Source organism: Sceloporus occidentalis, unplaced genomic scaffold, assembly GCF_023333645.1.
Source record: "Sceloporus occidentalis isolate IW3139 unplaced genomic scaffold, rSceOcc1.0.p SCAF_2, whole genome shotgun sequence".
NCBI classification, from domain to species: Eukaryota; Metazoa; Chordata; class Lepidosauria; order Squamata; family Phrynosomatidae; genus Sceloporus; species Sceloporus occidentalis.
Window position 1 is genome coordinate 3520083 of NW_028316982.1, and position 16338 is coordinate 3536420.

The following is a 16338-nucleotide window of genomic DNA, read 5'->3' on the forward strand; positions in this document are numbered from 1 at the left end:
TGCTACTAGGCAGTAGACTTGCCTTTTCCCCTATGCTGGCAATAAGACTGTTCTTTCCTTAAAATTGGCTTAATCCCGGAAGACTCCAGGGGTTGATTTAAAAAAAAAAAAGAGGAATTGTAAAAAGGATGCAACAAGGGATTGCTCATCCCTTACACAAAGCATGGGTGTGACACACTGGATTATGTTCCTCCGTGTCCTAATAACATTATATTTTCCACACAATAACTTTTCACTAAATGGCTGACAGACAAGGCTTTACTACAATTCTGATCTCCAAGCTCTTAATTCTTATCCAGACAAGACATATAACACCTTCATGTTTTCTGCCCAAATTTCTTGTTAGCCGGCGTTGCATTCTAGTTTGGAAGTATTATCCTTTTTGGACTACAAATAAATGAATCCAATAGCAAATCAAATCTGAACAGTCACCAGAAGCCAAAATGACTAAACCAAGGCTACTGTAGTTTAAGCATATTATGAGAAAACATGACTCAATGGAAAAGACAGTAAATGCAGGGGAAAGTTGAAACGAGTAGGAAAAGAGAAAGACCATGTTACATATGGATTGACTCCATCAAGCAAGCCACAATCCCGAGTTTGCAAGTCCTGAGCAAGAAGCTTAATAGCAGGACCTTCAGGACCAAGAAGGGTTTTAACAAACTAGAATAAAATCCAGAGAAGGGTGACCAAAATAATCAAATGTTCTGGAAAACAAGTCCTATGAGGAAAGACTTAGAAAGCTGGGAATGTTTTGCTTAGAGAAGGGAAGACTGAGAGTTGATATGTGAGTCATATTAAATATCTGAAGAGATGTCATGTAGACTAGAATATGAACCAATGGATTCAAACTGCATTAGGAAGAACTTCTTGATTGTAAAAGCAGTCCAACAGTGGAACAAACTGCCTCAGAGGGTAATGGTAATCTCCTGCTTTGAAGATCTTTAAGCAGAGTTTGGACGGACATGTAACAGAACTGTTTTAATTGTGTATTCTTGCTTGATGAAGGGTTGGACTAAATAGCCCTTGCAGTCTCTTCCACTATGATTTTATGATTCCAGACTTTCAGACATTTGGAGAATTTGTCTATGACTGTGAGCATTCATGTGTAAACTTTTAAGAGATTATGGGCAATAGCTACAGCAGATGAGAGAAGATTATTAAAAACAGTGCATGATTTGAGGTCCATTTGTTGGGTGCCTTCAAATCATTTCTGACTTATGGCGACCCTTAGGCAACCCTGTTATGGAGTTTCCTTGGCAAGATGTGATCAAAAGAGGTTTGCTATTGTCTTCTGCTGAGGCTGAAAGAGTGTGACTTGCCCAAAATCATCCCATTAGTTGCCATGGCTGCTGTGCAGGACTTCAAGCCCTGCATTTGTAGTTTTGCAAGGCACCAGCACTTTTTGGCAGAGAAGGCTAAAAACCTTGCAAAACTACAAATCCCAGCATTCCATAGGATGGAGCTACAGCACTTAAGGTGGTGTCAAACTGCATCATTTCTACAGTGCAGATGCACCCTAGTGCAGTTAAAATGGCTTGGAGCATAATGCAAACATCATTGGCAGGGACACTAATATAATGACACCTTCCAAGGGCCCCAAGGGAGTCCTGCTATGTTCCTCCCCAGTGATGTTGCATGACTAGCCAAGAGACGCTCATGACAGCATAATATTATACTCCAAATAGCAAATTTATTGACATTCTAGGTGGGGGCTGGGGGAGAGAGAAAAAAGGAGGATTTTCTCACCACCAAGACAGTGCTGGGGGAAACATCCTTTCCCCTATAACCACTGGGATGAGGAAAGAGGATCCAGCACAAATAAATTATTGCTCAGCAAGGTGCACAAGCGCTGTCACTGCATCTTCTCTTCTGCCCCAATGTTGGTATGCTTTCACTAAAACGCAGAAAAACCTGCTGCCCTGATGTGAAACTGAGGCCATCCCGCAGCAGGAGAAGTTACTCTCCCGGCAGCCGCTCAACAGCTGTGCAAAGGCTTCCTCCCATGACAAGATGCAGAAAAATTGCAAAGCTTCTTGGACCAACATAATTCAGCTGGGAAGCTGTTCCTCTGATGAGTCCAGCTTTGCAGTCCCTTCCTCCCCCCCCCCAATTGCCACCAGCTTTCCCCTCAGCTCCTGAAGTAACACCCCCCCCCACATACTTTAAAACCTTTTACATCATTCGAGAGATGGGCCTTCTCATGTCAATCATCACCCTGGCACTGTTTAGGCCCATTGGGTGAAGTCAGCCATGCCAGGAAATGAGGGCTGACCACTTCTATGCCCTCGTCCTTTCATCTGTTTCTTTATCCCACTAAGAAATCTGAAGTGGGCTTCCCACTACCCAGCTGCACTGCTGGACACAACATATCAGCAGAGGGAATGAGAAACTTCTGCATTTTGCATCTTGTCTTGAATCAATTCATCTGTAAAAATCAGAGGTGGGCAACTCTGGAAGGCAAGGGGACTGCACTAACCCTCCCAGGAGACTTTACCTCCCTGAAAAGAAAAAACTTAATAAACTGTCCCCAAATGCCCCTGAACTCCCCCTAAGAACAAGAAGTAAGCAGGAGTCATTTCATGTTGTTTAAAAAAGCCCTCTTCTGGGCCTAAAATGCCCCAAAGGCACATGGAGAAAATGGCCACATCCTCTCAGAGGGTATTTGGGGGTATTTGGAGGAGGAAATTAAAAAATTACACACACACACACACACCCTTGGGGTCCACAAAACAGTCTTGGGGGTACACTTTGTCAAACCCTGGCATAAATGAATAACATCTAACAAGTTAGACATACTCCCCTAGAATATCTTGGATTTCTTCAGTCACAAATTCTATTATCATACACCACCACAACAACACACAAATACAGACAGAGTGACACACCAACAAAAGCAATAAGAAACCATCTAAAGTTTTAATCCTATTGACACCCACCTGGGAACAGAACTTGGAAACGCTTCTTCTGGAGGTTGCAACTCCCGGAATCATGTTCAAAGGAAAATTCTGGAAGCTATAATCTCCAAAAGAAATGTGTTCCCAAATTCTGATTGAGATTGTTAAACTGAATGAGCACAGGACCGGTTCCTTCAACTGGCCGGTGGACCTTTCTGGTGTCTACAGCAGACTGTAGCATTTGTCCATATGAAAATGCCTACAGAGTGTAGGCATTGCTTGCCTACACTCAACCGCATCCACACTCATCACAGCAAGAGTCCCATGGCCTTAATGTCTATCCGATCATCTATGCTACAGGGAAATGGAGAAATCAGCTCTAACAATAAAAGGAACATTTAACGTACACATCCATCCTCAGAGAAATACAAGGGGGTTATACCAAATATTCCAATTCTCATTTTTAAACTTTTAGATCACTAGAAAAACTATCCCAAACAGATCCTGCATGCTCCCTGTATCAAGGTTTTGAGGGAATTTTCAGCCTTTTTTCCCATCAGGCTTTGAATGGGGAAGTGTTGTGGGGGTCACTAGCCCAAACCACCATGGATGTGGTGGCAATGGTTTGGCAATGATTTTGTCAATTTTTTACACAATGTTTTAAAACTCAGGGACCATGAAATTTGAGAAGGTCTGGGGGGCTCAAGATGAGGTTAGGACAATGAGTAGTCCATAGGCCATAAGAGATCTTGGGTTCAAATTCCCACTCAGGTGGTGGTGGTGGTGATGATGATGATGATGATGATGATGTCCCTATCCCACCTTCTATCTAAAAATCTCAGGGTAGTGCACAATAAAAGCAAACTAACAAATTTTTAAAAATGCAAATAAAAAAGTAATTTTTAAAAACTAAAAACATATTATAGAATTTAAGAAGTTAAAAGACATATTAAAAACTGCTAAAATAATTTTAAACAATTATAAATTAACAGACATTACTCAGAAAAAGGAATATGCAAGTATGAGTACCCAGTAATTCCCCACCGACAGCTCCCATCAGCAACTGTCACCAGAGTTAATGGTGAGGCATGGTAGGCGCTGCAGTCTGAAAATATATGGAGGGCCACATTTGCCCACACAGGCTTACAATGAAGCTTGTGGGCCCCTAACAAAGCAGTTGGCTAAAAGCACAGCAACACATATAACATTTCCTCTCCTAACATCACTTTCTTCCCTAACCTAACACCATCAACGCAGCACAAGAAGAGGAGAAAGCAAGAAAAGAAGCAAGTGAGGTAGGCACACACAGGGCCCACTTGACAGAGACTTCAGCAATCGCACATGATCTGGTATTCTAAAGTGGGCATGTTACAACCCAGTGCACACACAAGCCTCTAAGATCCAAGTTTACAAATTAGCTCACGTAGCAAAGCCAGGGCAGAGAAGCACATTTGTCTTGGGGAGCTTAACTTCTGTATGAAATCTGTAAGCCATCTGTAAGTGTAATCATAAACCTTTGTTTTACAGCTAACTGGTGGTCTCCCATTTGGACTCAGCTGGCTTCGACAGACTCAGAATGAACACCCCTTCTAGTAACAGACATTCAGAGCCCTCTGTGTTAGAACTACTGCAAGACCACTCGCATGTATGTGTTTCAGTGAAGTTTCCACATAGATCTGAGGCTGTGTAACAGGGAGAGTTGATGGACCACATCCAAAAAGTTTTGTAATGTTCTATGCCTATCTTAGCCTTTTATTCCTTGATACTCTGGCCAGCCAAATGGGCCCTTAACACATACCAATTGCCAGGTTTGCAGAATTATGTGTTACTTACTGGAGATGGAATGAAGGCTTCATGGTATCTCTTGGGATTTATCCTCAAGGGTCCCTTTAAAAAGAAAGAGAGAGTGGCATTAGATATCAGAAAAGGAATGGTTTGCATGTGTGCCTTCCATTCACCCGTCGACTTATGATGACCCCATGAGTTTCTTTGAGTTTTCTTAAGCACAGAATACAGTACTCAGAGGTGGTTTGCCATTGCCTTCCTCTGAATATAGCTTATAGGACCTGGTATGTCTTGGTGGTTCCCCATCCAAGTATTAATATGCCTGATCCTGGTCAGCTTCCAAGATCAGGAGGGCGTTTCTGGGTATTTTGAACCTCAAACATTTTAATACCATACCCATAATACTGATAGAATCAACCAATAGTTCCTTATATTTTGAACCAATACCACCTTGACTTTTGCCTCTGTTCGAACAGAGTGAGCAAACGGGCAGCCCTCCAGATGACATTGGACTGCAGCCCCCAGCATTCCCCATCATATGGCAATGCTGGCTAAGACTGATGGGAGTTAAGTCAAAAACTTTCTGGAGGACCACATTTTGCCCACCTCTCCACTACAAAGGAGACAATTCAAGGTACTGGAAAAATGACTGGGCAATGATGATGGTGCACCAGGGCCAGCAACCATCCAAAGCCACTCCAACAGAAAGCAGAGTCATGAAAGGCATAGGGTCTGGGCATTTTGATGGCATACAGCACAGGCAGTGCAACTTTGGGGGGACCGGGTTTAGGTGTCATGCTCATAGCAGAGGGGGGACTCACTTTCCAGAGTGCTAAGAGAGCTCAGAGGTCTTCTTTTAAGGTGACCTAAGAGCTGCTTCAGTTCTGGCCACATGAAGGCAGCAAAGGCCCTCCCAAGTATGCAAAACAAAAAATGAGCTAGAAGACTAAGCAAAGATAGGAGCAAATGACTGGATACATTCTCCTGGCTTGCCCCCCCCCCCCCCCATCCAAAGCATGAAGCCCTTGCTCTCTGGGAAAGCTGGGGGACAACTGCCTATGGATCTCTCAAGCTGGCTCACCACAGCCAGGGCATCTTTTGTCCAAAATTCAAAACTAAGGGTGTTGATACACTGTTATCTTCAGCCAAAGGACAAGAAGCAAGAATTGTGCAGCTCAGGGGCCAGATGGGGACCCAGAAGACCTTCTCTACAGTCCCCCAGGCACGTCCCATTCCCACCAATCATCATCTCCACAAAAAGAAAACAGTGGTCCAAAACACACTGCAGAAATAGTCCAACTAGAGAAGGCTTTAACTGCCCTGAATAGTTCAAGGGCCTTCAGGTAGAAGCTCTACCTGGGTTCACATAAACCGTTGTCTTCCTATACCTATAAAGACATATAAAGTGGGGGCAAACTTTAATGAAAGCCTTTCGAAAGACTTTGAAAATGGATGTTTCTTTTTTGGATTTGAAAATGATTCCATTTGTAATTGACAAAAACCATGGGATTCTTCCTAAAGTGTTATTCCCATACAAATTCACCGTAACATGGTGTACGTGTGTGGTTTTTCATTCCATTTCTCCCTTTTTAGGGAGGGGGCAGTATTCTGGAAGAGCTTTGAAAGGAGGTGACCATATATGAAAAATATGCAGATTTATGGGGGAAAGCAGCCAATGCTGAGTTTTTCTTCGCCCAAGGGACTACCACCGGCATGAGGACAGATTACTCATCCTGGACTATACCTTTATAGAAGAGAAAGCTTGATTTATATTAAGTTAAGAAAAACTACTCAGTAGGTCCATTTCAACCTATTTAAAGAGATGGCCCTTGGAATGGACCGTGGAAGTAGACTCTTCTAGGACATGAAAATTCAATCCTAGGTTGAAAACAGACTAAGTATGTCCTGTGGAACCTTTGAGTCACACATGCAAGGTACTGTACAAATGTAGGCACAGAGAGAGAAAATGCTCTTTAGGGCTATTTAACAAGGGTTTTTGTCTGCTTCTTGAAATAAACTCAGGGCATAAAGCAATTTCTCTGTGCAAATCTACTGAAACTAATGAGATATGTGCAAAGAACTAATGCAAAGAGGTGGGTGTTACCTTTTAAGTCCTGAAAAGACTGTCTATATACAGCTATATGAATCTGTCCAGGTCCTATAACCAGCCACAGAAGCCTGGAAAATGGTCTCACTACTAAGATCTTAAATCTGGCTGTTTGGCAAGCAAAAATGATAGGGCCTTTACTGTGTTAGCCCCAGTATGGAATGCCCTGTCCCATACTGTGTGTAGTTTCTTCCCTGGTTATTCAAAACAGCCATTGTAGGTCCAGACTGCTTCTTTGTTTAACTGGAAATGGGCCTATCTTTGATGCTCTGCTGTATATACTGTAAATACTTTATGCTCTTTTGATTAATTATTTTAAATGTTTTTTATTGTTTCAATTCCCTTGGTGAGGCTTTGCATCAAAAGGCAGTGTTGTTGTTAATGATGATGTCTGCATTCAAGTCATTTCTGACTTACGGTGACCCTAAGGTGAAACTATCACGGGGTTTTCTTGGCAGAATTTGTTCAGATCAGGTTTACCTTGGCCTTCCTCTGAGGCTGAGAGTGTGTGACTTGCCCAAGGTCACCCAGTGGGTTTCCACTGCCAAGTAGGGATCCAAACCCTGGTCCCCCAGTGTCCTAGTCCAACAGTCAAACCACTCCACCATACTGCCTCTCTCGAAAAGTTAATATAGAAAATACATAAGCCATCAGGCACATGTATATACAGTTACCCTTCATTTCAACAGACCCAACAATACTTCAACAAAGGGTAGGTTCCGAATTTTTGATCTGGGGGAGAGATCTTGGGGAAGGATTCAGCCTGTGGCCACCAGCCAAGAGGGAACAGCAGGTGGAAGGATTCAAACAAAATCACCATGTAAGTTACTTCAGATGGGCAAGAGAAGACAGGCCAGGTGGAACTGTCTACAGACCTACCCAGACAGAGAGGTGGGGTAAAAATAAAGTATTTATTATTATTTATTATTTTAATAGCTACAGGTAGAGCTTAGAAAAGTTACTTTTTCAGAGCACAGTCAGCCCTCCATATCCACAGATTTTTTTATCCATAGATTCAACCATCCACGGCTTGAAAATGTTTTAAAAAACCATATAAATTCCAAAAGGCAGACCTCAATTTTGTCGTTTTGTGTAACGGACACCATTTTTATAAGCTACTGTATATAATGGGAGTTGAGCATCCAGGGATTCTGGTATCCACGTGAGGTCCTGGAACCAAATCTCAGCAGATACAAAGGGTTCATTAGGCCCTGAACTCCCTGAATTTCTAATGAATTGGTGTGCTGGCTGAGCAATCTTACGAGTTGTCCAAAAAAAGTCATCTGTATTGGCTCCAGCTACTGGCCACTTTTTCCACATAGTGGCTAGCATCCTGTTAGTGGCTTCCACAGGCCTAAATCCATCTTAGTGTCTTATTCTGTTTCAATCAAAGTCCTCCCCAAATTCACCATCTATCCACTGTCTCCCTTCCATGGCTATTCTGTGGCTGATGGGGAAGAGACACAAGAGGCACTTGGCTATGTCCCTGTAGCCAGATGCAAAATGATGACACCATCAACTGAAACCTCTAGAGGATTCCAGCCAACCTCGGCAGAAGATGCAATCATTCTGTGTCTGGCTATAGGATCATAGCCAGATGTTTCTCGGACTTTCCCACACTTTCCACCAGCCATGGAAGAGCTGGAGTGGGAGCTGCAATGGCTAGATGAAGAATTAGTGAGAATGTTGAGAGCAGAGATGCAGCATAGTTCCCATATGCAACACTATTCTGTGTCATACAAGTTTTCAATTTTTGTCCCCAATTACAATATGTCTAACAGCAGTGTGCAAAGGAAAGGTGCCTGGCCAGCTAAATTTTAGTCCTTTACCAGAAGTGATAAGCAGCCTGGAAAAGAGACCTCTTCTTCCATCACACCATCCAGTTTCCATTTAGTCTTTCAAAGCTTTGAAAGGCAAAGACCATACAGCACCTCAAAATGGAAAGCTGTTACAGATCACTGTGTCAGTAATAGACACTGTGTGGGTATAGCCAGGACAGTGTATGTGGCACAGATATAATATTCTGCAACTGCCCAGAGGGCAACAAAATTAGCAAAAAAAATAAGAGGTTTTACACTACACCTTCATGGAATTATGACAGGCTTCAATATGACACCACAAGCCCTACAAAGGTGAAAGGTGTGATCTAAATGTGACAAAGAGATGCACATAACAAATAAATCAATATCTAAATACCAAACCTTCCTTCCTTCCAGTGATTTTCCTCTGGAAAACAAGAGGAACTCCCCTCATTTCCCTTCGAAAGCAGATGGGCCTTATTATCTGTGCCTATGAAAATCCTATTTACAATGCTGTGCATTTCACGCTGTGATATCATATCTGGAACCAGCCGCTCTCCCCATCTGCAAAGAACAACTGTTCTCACATGTGTATCAGGGGCCGGGCCTCTGGCCACAGACTCTCATGATGTCATCCTCAGACCACATTATTCTACAATCACTCACAAACAATAGCTGCTATATTTATCGGTGTGGGTGATTACCCCACCAAAAATGCGAGATGATACAGTCATTCAAGACGGAAGAAAGGCTGTATATGTTAAATTTCCTTTAAGTCTACAGATCTATCACCTCAACTGCCTTTCACTATCTGTAATTTGAACTGTTCTCTTATGGGACCAAAAACTCAGTTGCCTGACCTTTCCTTCCAAAAGCACTACAACCACAACAATTGAGCTAGAAAGGATCCACCAGGTCAGAGGTCCCCCAAGGGGCCCTCTCCAGATGTGTTTGGACAACATGGCCCATTACTCTTACTCAGCACTGTTGGCTGGCAATAATGGGAACTGTGCTCCATAAAAACACAAGCAATACAGGATGTACAGTGATAAGGAGGTCAGCTTTAGAAATGCAGAAAGATCATCAACAAGAAGATTCCCAATGTACCAGGCATGCATGAAAATAAACAGGCACTTAAGTGATTTTGTGTCAACTTTGTTTTTCAGCATTTTTTTACACCTCCCTGGCACTCATAGGTTTGGTAGTTGTAATCTAACACAGTGCTACTCAAAGCTGTGATCCCTGGATCACTGCCAGTCCATGAAGAGTTTCCAGGAAATAATGAAACAGATGTAGTCAATGGGTACAGATGCAATACTGGTCTCTGACACATTAGAAGAAATATAGCCAGTCCCTAATATCAGAAAGTCTGAGCAACAGGAGCCTAACACATCTAGAGAATGCACCAAGTTGGGTAAAGCTGCATTCAATTGTATACATCAAAACACACGCACACAAAGTAATCTTTCATGCTTCCCTCTCATAAGCCTCTAAAGGAAAGCCTAAAAGAAAGGTGATTCCCTTGCCTCCAGAATCAGTCCATTCCATTGTTGATCTTAGTTTACTGGTTAAACCAGGGATGTTAAATTCAGATAGTGGAATTTCTTTACAGTGTTTTCATTACCATAGAATCATACAGTTGGAAGAGACCTTGAAGGCCATCCAGTCCAACCCTCTACCATGCAGGAACGCACAATCAAAGCATCCCCAACAATGGCCATCCAACCTCTTTTAAAAACCTCCAAAGAAGGAGACTCCACTACTCTCCAAGGCAGCATATTCCACTGTCAAACAGCTCTAACCATCAGGAAGTTCCTTGTGAGATTTAAGTGGAATTTATTTCCCTGTAGCTTCCATACATTGTTCCATGTCCTAGTCTCTGAAGCAGCAGAAAACAAGCTTGCTCCAGCCTCAATATAACACCCTTTCAAATATTTAAACAGGGCTCATATCACCTCTTAACTTTCTCTTCTCCAGGGTAAACATACCAAGCTCCCTAAAGGGCATGGCATCCAGACCTTTCACCATATTGGTCGCCCTCCTCTAGACATGCTCCAACTTGTCAACATCCTTCTTGAATTGTGATGCCCAGAACTGGACACAGTATTCCAGGTGAGGCCTGACCAAAGCAGAATAGAATGGTACTATCACTTTCCTTGATCTTGACACTATACTCCTATTGATGCAACCAAGAATTGTGTTGGCTTTCTTGGCTGCCACATCATGTTCAGCTTGATACCAACAGTATAAGTCCTTGCCTGTATTCCCTAATGATGCTGCTCTTAGGGACTTCATCCCCATCTTCCCTCCTGTATAGCTGGCTTCAAGTTTAGATGGAATGAAAGGGAGTATTCAGAGGATCTTAAAGAAATCTAGAAAGCACGGGAAAATGTCATGGGTGGGGCTCAGGAAACACCAATCCTGATTTTCTAACAACTCTATGTTCAAGACTTTAAGGGTTAGGAAACAAGATCCATCCTTTCTACAGCTTGAAAGAATCACTCCCTTGTCTTTGATGAAAAAGAGAGACAGGTTATTTCCATTCTAATTTCTGATACCATGTTATACATTTGAAGAACTCCAGATTCATTTTACCATGGCTAAACTTGTCCATCCATGAGCTCAACTATTTCATGCATGCAACCACACCTAATTGTTACATAGGTACAGTGCAAAAGGGAAACTGTTCTGAGAGACTGAACAGTGGCCTCCAAATTTCAACTGACTGACTGACTGCCATAGAACCTATTCCTTTCGCAGACAATAGACATTCTAAACTCCAAGCACCTGGATAAGCGTTTTCCTTTTCAGACCTGCTGAGACATCCTCCTCTGACATGTAGGCTTCAAAGGTTTTCTTCCGCCCCCGAGTTGACTTCTTCCGATTCTTTCTCTCACCAGAGGCCGAGCTAGCAGTATGTGGACTTCCTAAAAGCAAAACCACAATCATTGCCCTTCCACAGACAACAGTTTATAAGTTTACAAAGGCCAATAACTAAATGTAGACATTTTGCCAAGAGATGAAAAAGTGTACCACTGCCGACACTGGTTTTATGCAATGCCTGAACTGACAGATCACTGTTCTACTTCTAGATGCAGATATACTTTGGAAACAGAATGCAAGACCAACACAGAGATTAAAATGTAAATCACTTCCTCTCAACCATGGGTCACACAGTATATATACCCCACTCACTTCCATGGCAGTATTCTCTGAAGATGCCAGCCATAGATGCTGGCGAAACAGCAGAAATAAACTCTTCCAGAACGACCACATAGCCCAAAAACTCACAAAAAACTTGCATCCATTGTTCTGGGTCCTGTTCTCTGGAGCAGTAGAAAACAAGCTTGCTCCATCCTCAATAAGTTATCCCTTCAAATATTTAAACAGGGCTATCACATCACCTCTTAACATTCTCTTCTCCAGGCTAAGCATATCCAGATTCCTACATCTTTCTTCATAGGGCATGGTTTCCAGACCTTTCACCATTTTGGCTGCACTCCTCTGGACACAGTCCAGTTTCTCAATTATCCTTTTTGAACTGTGGTGCCCAGAAATGGACACAGTATTCCAGGTGAGGCCTGACCAAAGAATACAGTGCTACTATTTGTACGCTCACTTTTTGTATGTTTTAATTGAATTGTTGTTTTACATTGTAAGCCACTATGAGTCCCAATTTTGGGGGGGAAGTGGGATACAAATAAATATCATCATCATCATCATCACAACAACAGCCCTTGAGCATTAGAGGACCACATGTCCGTCCTAGGTAACTCTGGCAAAACACACACACACACACATTTTAAGCAAAGAGGTTCCTTACGGTTCATGACCTTTTGAAAGACTTTGTAGATACTTTTGTAAGACTTTTTAAAAATCAAAATAAATGCAATATGTATTCTGAATAGACTGTACTTTTAATATATCAATTATGATATTTCCAAACCAAGTTCTATGTAACGCATTTTATTTTCCTAAAGTAAAAAAGTGAATTTCAATAAAACTTTGCATTTTTCAATTTTTTTTAGAATTTGTTCTTTCCAAAAAAAGGGGGGGAGGGATTGAGGTTTTCTTTCACAGCTTCAAAACATTCTAAAAATTTTACATCTCTAGGATATATATGGAAATTAGTAGGAAAGGAGATAAGAATCAGAATTTATAGGGCAGGTATTCTACTCCACTCCATTCTGTTCTATAACTGTTTGTAAAACGCTCCACAAATATTACCTCTACAACCATGTTGGCTGGCTATGAGGAGGGGAGTGGAGACAATAAAGAATTGGTTCCCTGCAAGTCTCTCTGCATCTCCAGGAATTTGGTAGTCTAGATCCAAGGCACTGGAATAAACATTCATAACCACAACATGCAGTAAAAAGTGGGATATAGTAGATCTTTCCATCACATGTCCATTTCTGGCATCTGAGCCTACAGTATTTTATTCTAGCTCATCAGCTATGCAACTTCTCAATTCAATACCTTTGGGAGTCCCCAGCTGTCGAAGATTCATTCTGCAGTCCAAATTGCTCACAGCATCCATCTGGGATTCAGAGAGTTGTCGCCTCCTGCCCACATTTGGGGGTGCTCTGGCCGACTCAGAATTGTTTCTGGTCCTTGCCAAGCCTCGCTTGTCTACACCTAGAAGGAAATCAATACACAAAGTTCTAATACAGATGTGGGAGGCAGAAGAACTTTCTAAAAGCATACTGGAGCCTCTTTTCACTGAATGGACTAAGACACTTGGGCAACTAGGCTTTACATCCCCACTCAGCCATGGAAACCCACTGGGTGACCCAGGGCAAGTCACACGTTCTCAGCTTCAGGAAAAAGCAACAGCAACCCCTCTCTGAAGAAATCTTGCCAAGAAAACCCCATGATAGGTTCTGGACAGAGCATTCTAGTAACTTAAAGAGAAGATTGAGGAGGGCACAATGGCAAATGGAGGCTTAATATTACATGTCCTGTATAATGGCCATTTGAGAATGGGAGTTTCTTTAAACAACAACAACCAAAGGGAGGATAGCTACCAGTAATGTCCACATACATAGGATCACCATCCATGAAACCTGACTTTGTGACACATAAAAGCAAGAAAGGAGGAAAGCAACTGGGGCATAGTAAAACAGACTTTAGTTTTATTTGACTTTATTTCTATCCTATCTTTATGCTGATTTAGGATCCAAGATGGCACTCATCTAATCTATCTAATCCCTGGACCCATAAAACATCCATTGAGTCTAGCCCCCTCCTACAATCTGCTGGCCTCCAGATGTGTCAGACTACAACTCTATCGACCTCAGACAGCCCACTCACTGGGATAATGGCAAGTGCAATCCAACATATGTGAAGGCCCCCAGGTTACGGGAGATGCTTTAAAATAGAACGGAAATGCTATACTTTTAATCAGGGCTATCCTATATCAAGGGCAGCTGGCCCTGTAGATGTGGTTGGACTGTGAGTCCTACCACCCCTCCCCACTGGCTATGACAGCTAGGGCTGATGGGACTGGCAATCCAATATATGTGGAACTGTCACTGCTCTAAATGCCAAGTGCAATCTCAGCCCCAGAATAAATTGCTCTTTTACTGGATCACAAATTGCAGAAAGAAAGCACTCCAAATCTCCAGGTAGCCCAGCTCAGAATACTGGAAAACCTTTAGCCTGGCTCACAGTTTCAGCATGGTTTCAATCATGAGAGAAGACAAGTCAGTCGAAGTCTGAGACAGAGAAGCATGTGTTTCTCTGCCTGTTCACAGTCCTGCAATAGAAGCACACAGAGCGTTTTCGCCTGCCGATGAACTTTCAAGCTTTGTTTACGTTGTGTTTATTTATGTCTTTAACCCAGATCTCCCTGGGGGACAGGAAACCTTCAAGAGCATCATTAAAGGCTTGTATCCTTCCCAGGTGACACCCTACTGATAGCAGCAACATAGTCCAACTGCTGTCACACAACACTAAATTGTTCCTTTGGATTTTTAACTGTCTGGCACAGAAAGGCTTGAAATAAAGAATGGAAGCAGACAAAGTGTCCCTTTGTTCACTGACTTTTCCTGCCAAAAGGCTTCCATCCACAACCTTTGGAGTCTAGACCCTAACTAGGTGTTGGTCTATTCTGATTTCTTCCACACATATTCAAATGGGGTCTCATTGTTTCCAGTGTTAGATCACTATCTAATTCTGTACGAAGTGGGTTGAGTATAAGCACACCAAATCCTGCCTGATTTGGAAGCTAAGTAAGGTCAGCCCTGGTTAGTACTTGGATGGGAAACTGCCAATGAATAGCAGGTGATGTAGCAAGTATTTCAGCAGAAGGAACTGGCAAAACCATAGGGCTAAGAAAACCCATGAAATCCATGGGATCACCTTAACTCAGCAGGCAATTTGAAAGCATACAGTCATCCATTTAAACCTCCACATTTGTTGGAAGAAGTGCAAAAGGAAAGAGGAGCAATGCCAAAGTAGAGATAAAAGAAACTGGAACACTTTGCTATCAGGTAGGGAACATTTTCAACATATCATCCCAACACATCATCCCTAGACAGGCTTCTGTGAGACACATCTGTGAGTCACTAGGGGGCGGAGCTAGCAGACTAGCTCTATATAACTCCTCCCAGAGCCTTTCCAGAGCAGTTCCTGCCACAGAGAGGAGAAGGAGAGAAGCAGCTAGGTGGCCATTTTGAGTGGTGAGTGAATTTTTTAAAAACCCTTAGGAGAGTGTGCTTGTTGCTGAGGGGTGGAGCTTCTGTGAGTCACATCTGTGAGTCACTAGGGGCGGAGCTAGCAGACTAGCTCTATATAAGTCATCCAAGGAGAACTACAGCAGAGGCAGAGTTGACTGAACTCACCACCAGAGACTGGCAAAAAGGCCAGGTCATCAGGGCCTTAATGTTGGTGTTTACCAGAGGATCTTTTGAGGAGGAAGCCCACAGTCCTGTTTCAGTTATTACTTAAGACTTCTCAGTATGGACACTGACGGAACTGCTGCAGTCACCTACAACACTTGTGGGATGGTGGCCTTCTTGCCTACAGATGTGGAGAACTTCACATGCACCAAATGCAAGTTGGTAGCACTCTTGGAGGAGAAAGTCCAGCAGCTGGAGTCCAGAGTATCTACACTTCAGCATATTAGGGAGCAAGAGGATTTCCTGGACAGAACGGAACCAACAGTCTTGGACGGGGGGCAAACAGAGGAAGTTGCTGGGGAGCAGGAGGTCACTTCACATACACAGGAGGCAGACAACTACAGGAATGTCACACAGAGAAGTAGGCCAACAAGGGATTGTTCTGGGAGCTTGCAGCTAGAGAATCGATTCGAAGCTCTTTCCCTAATCAAGGAGGATGAAGAAGAGCAGCATAGACAGACTTCAGGGACAGAGCAGGGGAGCCTGAGAGTCCCACCCGAGGGAACAGTCTCGCTGCTAAGCCTCGGAGGAGGCATGTGGTCCTAGTGGGGGACTCCTTGCTGAGGGGTACAGAAGCAGTGATTTGTAGGCCTGACAAGATGTCTCGAGAGGTGTGTTGTCTCCCCGGGGCAAAGATCCGTGATGTGACAGAGAGGCTGACAAGACTGGTCAAGCCTACTGACCAATACCCCTTCCTGTTGGTCCTTATGGGAACCAATGACACTGCAAGACACAGCCTTCAGAACATCAAAAGGGATTACAAGGCTTTTGGTAGGAAGCTGAAAGAAATGGGTGCACAAGTTGGCATCTCATCTCTTCTGCCAGTTGAAGGGCATGGTCCAAGAAGGGAG

At 43.0% G+C, this 16338-nt stretch overlaps 1 protein-coding gene across 2 annotated transcripts in view; it reads right to left on the minus strand.

Moving 5' to 3' along the window:
• Window positions 1-16338, minus strand: part of LOC149317879 (DIS3-like exonuclease 2) — a 343644-nt gene that overhangs the window by 298573 nt on the left and 28733 nt on the right. For both annotated transcript variants that reach the window (XM_089508605.1, XM_089508604.1), the window contains exons 3-5: window positions 13065-13223; window positions 11376-11515; window positions 4731-4784 (exon numbers count right to left, since the gene is read on the minus strand). In XM_089508605.1, the coding sequence (XP_089364731.1) occupies window positions 4731-4784; window positions 11376-11515; window positions 13065-13223 (353 nt within the window). The remainder of the gene's footprint in view (window positions 1-4730; window positions 4785-11375; window positions 11516-13064; window positions 13224-16338) is intronic.